The sequence below is a fragment of the Corvus brachyrhynchos genome, unplaced genomic scaffold (genome assembly GCF_000691975.1).
Source record: "Corvus brachyrhynchos isolate BGI_N302 unplaced genomic scaffold, ASM69197v1 scaffold351, whole genome shotgun sequence".
NCBI classification, from domain to species: Eukaryota; Metazoa; Chordata; class Aves; order Passeriformes; family Corvidae; genus Corvus; species Corvus brachyrhynchos.
This window is the reverse complement of record NW_008236203.1, coordinates 167,972-174,989: the sequence shown is the minus strand read 5'-3', so window position 1 is coordinate 174,989 and position 7,018 is coordinate 167,972. Positions and strand designations below refer to the sequence as shown.

Here is a 7,018-nt window from a genome sequence, read left to right as displayed (position 1 = left end):
TAGGGAAAACAACAGGGGCAGCAGTTTGGGACACAAAGTAGGTGGGATTGAAAGAGAGAAGCATTCTGTGATGGGAATTCAAGGAGGGAAGAGCCAGCGCCCATTGAAAGGGCTGTGGGCCAGGAATGGTTTGGACCAATACACTGGGCTTCTTCAGCAGAGACCTGAGGCCAGCTGGGCTCAGGTGATGACTTTGTGGCTCACGCTCATCCATACTGACCCAGCCAGCTGTGGGAGCCTGCAGCAGCCCCTGGACCTTTCTCTCATCCGGCTCACGGCTCAACTTGTGACAGACTTGTGACAGAGCGCATCCGCCTCACCCTGACTCCAGGGATCATCACTGGGGGACCATCTCTGGCTCACCCTTGTTCTCTCCCCACCATGGCTCCATAACAAGCCTGATTTTCTCTAAACACTTGATGACTCCTTATGGGATTTCCCCATCTTCTCTGACCTGCTGTACTGCCTCCCGCTTTCCCTTCCTGTTGCTAACCAGTTCAACTATTCCGTGCTGCTTTCCAGGCTCTCAGCAGCAATGCTGTATGCAAGGTTTGCTACAAGCCCATCTTCTCTGCTGCTGTCCTGCTCTGATCCTGTTCACCCCATAAGTGCCTCATCTCAAGACATCCTCACTGCCACCAGGACTTGGGTGCCCAAGTGCCACCACTGCCGTGGCCCTGATGTCTCCTTTGGACAATGCCTCCCCTGCTTTCCTCTTCCAGGGTACCTGCGCAAGGTGCTGAGGAATCACACTGCCCACACCTGCGATGGAGAGCAGCTTCTCATCGTCTGCCCTCGCAAAACCACCATCAGCATCCTCGGTGCCTTCTATGGGCGTCGTGTGCCCAGCGCCAACCTCTGCCCCAGCCCCAACAATGCCTCCCAGGAGAGCACTGAATGCACGTCTGCCACTGCCCACCTGGTAAGGGAGGGATCCCAGGGGCCGGGCTGCACATCCCTCTGTCTCCGCATCACTGAGCTGTCTGCTTAGGCTGGGGGACTGCAGGCAATGCAGCCTCCCCGTGCCCTGAGGAGGTTTTCACCAGCATCAGGATTACAGAATCACAGAATCAAAGACTCAAAAAAGCTTCTTGAACTCTGTTAGGCTTGGTGCTGAGACTTTCTCTGGCTGGGCGTTCCCAACCACCCTCTGTGAGAGGAACCTTTTTCCAATATCCTGCCTAAACCTGCCCTGACACAACTTCAGCCCATTCCCTTGGGTCCTGTCATTGGTCACCATAGAGGAGAGATCAGTGCCTCCCCCTTCTCTTCCCTTCATGAGGAAGTTGTAGACTGAAATGAGATCCTCCTCAGACTCCTCCAGGCTGAACAGACTAAGTGTCCTCAGCCAGTCCTCATAAGGCTTCCCCTCAAGGCCCTTCACCATATTTATTGCCCTCCTTTGGATGCTCTCTAATAGTTTAATATCTTTCTTATATTGTGGTGACCAAAACTGCACACAATATTCACGGTGAGGCCACCCCACTGCAGAGCAGAGCTGTACAATCCCCTCCCTGGCCTGGCTGAACCCCCCAGGACATGGTTGGCCCTGCTGGCTGCCAGGGCACTGCTGGCTTATATTCAGCTTTTTGTTGACCAGGACCCCCAGGGCCCCTGCTGCAGCACTGCTTTCCAACATCAAATTCCCCAGTTTGTCCATACACCCAGGGTTGCCCCATCCCAGGTACAGAATCCAGCACTTTTCCTTATTGAAATTCCTATGGTTGGTGACTGCCCAGTCCTCTAATTTGTCGAGGTCTCTCTGTGGAGCCTCCCTGCCTTTGAGGGAGTCAACAGCTCTTCACAGTTTTGCATCATCTGTGATTCACTGTGGGGCCCTTTTCCTAGACCATATTTGGAAGATAAGGGTGGAAGAGATGTTCTGCCATACATCCCAGAGTGGAGCCTGGCGGGAGGCACTGCTGTGTCCTGAGCTGGCTTGCAATCCCACAGGAAGCAGCAAGCTCGGAGAAAGCCCTGGAAGCTGGGGCTGGCTTCTGGGAGAGGAGCTTTGCCGTAGCCAAGGTGTTAGGCTCACGAAGTGAGACAGGACCCCACGAGATGCTGTGCTCATCCCTGTGGCTGCATCCCCTGGGGTTAGCACAGAGCTTGGCTCTTCCCCAGCCAGAAGCAGCCCCCATCTGTGCTGGCAGGTCCCAGGGAGTGGATTAATGAAGCGGACCAAAGGGGCTCTGTTTGATGGCAGCAGCTGGTGCAGGGAAAGGGTAGGAAAGCAGAGGCTCACAGAAGAAAAGTGATGGAACCTCCCCAAAGTTGATGCCTGGGTCCCTCGATGGGGACATTGTTTCATGTGCTGCTTTTCTAAGACCCTGTTCCAGCTCCTTGCTAGGGCTGGGACAAACCTGCAGCAAAGCCAGTGACTGCAGCTGCCTGCAGGAAAAGGGAATGAGCTGGAGAAGAGGAAGAAGAGCTGAGGAGCCAGTGCCCTGCTAAGGAGCTCGCAGGGCTTTCCTGCCTGGTCCTGCTCCAGCTCCAGCCATACATCCCCTCCTGGGATCCTGCATGTCCCAGGAGGTCTGCAAGCACCAAGCTCGACCATGCTGGCATGGCACCAGGCTGGCCCCATGAACCACCCTGCAAGCACAGAGGGTCCCCCTCCCTGCAGGATGGAGAGTATGGCCTGGCACAGGTGCTTGGAAAGTGAGAGCAGGTCCGTATAGCTCAGGTTCATACTGGGTGAACAGTGGGGTGGCCATGCTGGCACAGGGCTGGGATACCCGCTCCTGCTTAAGGAGCAGGGATGTCTGGAGGGCAGAGAGCAGAGCTGCTGACAAGGCTCAGCTCTGTTCAGGCAGCAACTGGGAAGAGAGATTACTTCTGTTTCCTTAGTGAATTTCCCTTCTGGCAGCCAGTGAAGACTAAGGGGAGGTTCAGTCCTAAGCTGGGCAGGAGGGACAGGGACAGAGGAGGGGAAGGAGACATGAGAAGGGGCTCCGTTTTGGGTGCTGGGATCCCCGGCCTGAGTCACGAGGCGGCGGACAAAGAGGGGGACATAGGGGCAGGGAGTCCCACAGCCACCCGAGGCCGGGCTACCCAGAGACTGCTGCCAGAGCCGAGGGCCCGCCGTGGCCACCCGCGGGCTGGCCGCGTACGCAGGAGGGAGAGCGGCCGCGGCCACCTCGGTCACCGGTGGGGCCCGGCCGGCCCGTGGGTGAACCCTTGTCCCCACCTTGTGGCCGCGCGGGGACATTGCACGGACCGCGGGGACGCGAGCGCACGGGGCAGAGTCAGCGCGCACCTGCACAGGTGTTAGGGACGCGCGGCGTGGTGTGGTACTGGGATGCCAGCACAGGTAGTAGCAGACGTGCTGGCACACAGCTCACTGTGGGTGCAGGGGAGGAATTGGTTCAGGAATGGGCACTGGAATTGGCATGTCTGCATCAGGGGTGGGCAGGAGCAGCTGTGGGGCAACAGGCCATTTCCCTGAGCCTGGTGATAGCACTGAGGGACAGGAGGTGAGAACAGCCTCAGGACTTCTCACCCAACTCACATCTGTTCCACTCTGCTCTCCAGAAGCTGCTGGCTGAGTGCCAGGACCAGCAGTGGTGCCAGTTCTCAGTGCACAGCCAGGTCTTTGGGCCAGACCCATGCCCTGGGACACACAAGTATCTCATCGCTTCCTACAAGTGCCAGCCAGGTGAGGTGGAACACAGTCTGGGCAACACTGCATGGGCTCTTCCTGACCTCAGCTGCTCAGAAAGGGGCAGGAAGGAGAGCATGGCTACTCCTGTACCTTGCAGCCCTCTTTCAACCCTCCCCTCGGCCTAAGAGAGGTGATTCAGGATGCATTGGGACACTCTGTGATGTCACTCCCCAGGGAACCATCGGGTCAAGACCGTGTGCGAGAATGACAAGCTTAGGCTGCAGTGTCGACCAAAATCCATCCTGGCCATTTATTCTGCAAGTTATGGACGATTCCTGCGGGGCAAACCAGAGTGTGATGCCTTGAACACCGGAGGACCCCATATAGGTATGCATATGGTTCGAGACAGAAATGGGACAGGAACCATGCAGAGAGTATGGCACAAGTCCATCACTGGGCTGTACCTGTGTCCCATGGCCTCAGCTGGCTGATGCCCAGCAGGGAGGGGTAGGCAGCTCTGCCCATGGGTCCATGCCTTATGTCTCTGCAGAGTGTGTGGCTCCAGACGCTCTGCGCAGGGTCTCCAAGAAGTGCCACCGCAAGGGGAACTGCACCGTGGCTGCTGACAAGGCCACCTTTGGGGACCCATGCCTCCCCGGCATGAAGAAGCAGCTGCGAGTCTCTTACACCTGTGGTGAGAGCTCCCCACGGAGCCAGGGGCACAGGGGCCACTGGTGGAGTGTCTGCTGTGCCCACCCCATGCCAGGCAGGCAGGGGCATGGGGCTCCCCAGGCACACAGGGGCTGCAGGGGAGGAGCAGGGTGGTGATGCTTGGTGTGTGCTCTCCTTGCAGTGCCCAAGCAACTGCTGGAGGAGGTGGGCCCTGACACCTCAGACCCCTTCCTGCTCTCGGACTACATGCATGGTAATGTGGGAGAAGGGAGGTTACACCACAAACAGTGTGGCACCATGTCCATGCTTGGGTGAACCAGCCCTTCCATGGCCTGTCTGCATCCCTGGTACCAGCCCCAGCCTATCACCTGTGTTCCATGGTGGAAGCCATCCCTTGGTCAGTGCCCGTGTCTGAGGGGCTGGAGGTGGCATCTGCTGGAGCAGGGGAGGGGAAGACACACAGGGTCATCCGTGCAGGCAGCAGAGCATTTGTGCAGGAAGGATGGAGTGTGGTATGGGGAAGGACAAGCAGGAGTAGGCAGCCGGGACACGGAGCACTGAGAGCACCTCGTGTCTCAGCCTGCACCCCCTTGTCACTGCAGGTGGCTGGTACAAAGGCCCCAGGTTCTCCAGGCTCCAGGAAGACCGCATGGTTTTTACTAGCTCTCTGGAAGCTTTTGCCCACCTTTGGGGTACGTGCCCTCCCTGGGTCTCATGCAGCAGTCAGGGGAACAGGACAGGCTGGGGGTGGCTGGGGTCCCGGATGGCCCCAGCTCAACCCAGGGCTCATCTCAGAGGCAGCCAGATCCCAGACCTCTCCTGCAGGGTCAACAGGCACACAAAGGAGTAGGGCCCATGCTGGGTTTGGGGTGGACAGGTAGGGCAGGAGTTCAGAGGTTGAACAAGCCCCAAACCAAAATCCCACAGCACCAATAGTCATGCTGTGGCTACAGTCCTGCCTGTGGGCCTTCCTCTTCTAACAGGCCAGATTACCCTTTTCCTTCCTGCCCTGGGTCTTTTCCTTCCTGCCCTGTCTGCAGGTACTGATAGAGACCACCTCTCTGTAGGCAAAAATTTCCCTTGCCAGAGGAAATTACTCATTTAATCCCCCAAAGGATTATTCTTTCCTCTGCTCTGCCTCACCCCCATCCCAATGGAGGTTTTCTTTGGGGAAAGGCACATTTCAGGACTGGTGGGTGCTGATGAGGCTCTAGGCGACACTTCCATGGTCAGTGGGGCAGGGTCTGTCCTGCCTCTGCAGCCTGGGTGGTGAGGGCATCCCTGCTCCCCTCTTATTCCCAAATGCCTGGCAGAGGGGCTTTGCAGGCACTGATACAGGCTGCAGAGCAGTTTGTACCTTGGTGTCTTTCTTTTCTTTTCCCCTCAGGTGTCCCAGAGAAAGTTGCCCTCTACTTTCTTTGTGGAGTCTCAGGAGGCCTTATGTTGCTGCTGTGCATCATCAGCCCCAAAACGACCTTCCTCCAGGAGATGGGGGAGGCTCTCAAAGATCCAGAGCTGGGGAGCAGCTCGGAGCTGGGCAGGACCAAGCTGCGGGATGAGCAGGATGAAGATGTCCCTGATGACAGCTCCTCAGACTCCTCCTTCCGCCGCCTCACCCGCACCTACCGGGCAACTGACAGCATCTTCAGCCCTGAGCTGACGGCAGCTATGGAGGGAGCAGTGGAGCACCAGGGCCACAGTGGGGAGGAGATCTGGATGCCCAGGGAGTCAAGCCCGTATGCCATACACAAGATCAAATCGGCCACCAAATAAGAACTGGAAGAAAATGGCTGGAGAGCAGCAGAGGGATGCAGGCTCAGTGGGATCCGATATCAGACAGACATAAGAGTTTGGGCTCCTTGGGGCAACTGGACATCCCAAGAGGCAGCAGGGTCATGGCAGCTCCAGCGTGTCCATCAACTCACTGCTCCCCCAGCATGGTAACTCTAGCCTGGGGGTGACATGCAGTCCCTGGGTGTGATGAGGGGCTGTGTAACGGCTCCCCGAGCCATTGGCTCCTTTGCCACAGACACGCCACTAACCCTAACCTAACCTCCCTGTTCTCAGCTCACATCATCTGGCTCTAGAGTTGAACCCTCATCAGGTGTGCCAAGCCCACCCTGAGCCCTTCGAGGCTGTTTGCTCTTATTTCTCCTTGGGTACTGGCTTCCACTCCTGGTGCTGCAAATGCACCCTGCACTCAGGCACTGTGCCAGCAGCAGAGGCAGGAATGGCCAGGACACAGGGAGACACAGGTGGAGTGGGTGTGCAAGCACAGCAGGCATCACCAGCACAGCCCCACCACAGTGCATGCCATGCAGCCCTGCTGTGCCAAGGGAGCTACTCCCCAGGCTGGGGCCACTGGCAGCTCAGCATGACACTGCCTCTCACTCTCCATTCAGGAGCTCTGCCACGCCGTGTTGCTCTGTGCTTTCCCCAGTGGCAGCAGAGCCCCAAGTTTTAACTTGCTGTGTTTTTTCCCAGTAAATAAATGCAACAGCTCTTGGGCACATTTCTCCCTGACCTTGGCCATTAGTAATGAAAAAGGGAAAAAGGAAGAGGCAGTGAAGTATCTTGCCTCCCACCAGTGCTTCTGGCACTTGGCTATGGGAAGTAACAAGTTGGGCCTGTTTTACCACAGGAAGGGATAAGGTTTTAGCCTGGGGAAGGGAAATGGGGAAAAGCAGTCCATCTGGGTTTGAGGAATGATGCTTCCCTGTCCTTGCTGCTCTTCTTGACCCT

At 57.3% G+C, this 7,018-nt stretch overlaps 1 protein-coding gene across 2 annotated transcripts in view; it reads left to right on the top strand.

Annotated features, from left to right (window-relative positions):
- The window catches only part of LOC103621937 (protein eva-1 homolog C), a 9,245-nt gene extending 2,454 nt beyond the window's left edge, over positions 1-6,791 (top strand). Inside the window, exons 2-8 of one of the 2 annotated variants that reach the window (XM_008640813.2) lie at positions 723-922; positions 3,535-3,658; positions 3,839-3,991; positions 4,155-4,298; positions 4,458-4,529; positions 4,879-4,968; positions 5,664-6,791. In XM_008640813.2, coding sequence (XP_008639035.1) covers positions 723-922; positions 3,535-3,658; positions 3,839-3,991; positions 4,155-4,298; positions 4,458-4,529; positions 4,879-4,968; positions 5,664-6,049 — 1,169 coding nt within the window. In that variant the 3' untranslated portion in view covers positions 6,050-6,791. The remainder of the gene's footprint in view (positions 1-722; positions 923-3,534; positions 3,659-3,838; positions 3,992-4,154; positions 4,299-4,457; positions 4,530-4,878; positions 4,969-5,663) is intronic. The other variant, XM_017741280.1, reaches the window with a different exon arrangement.
- The last annotated feature ends 227 nt before the right edge of the window (positions 6,792-7,018 follow it).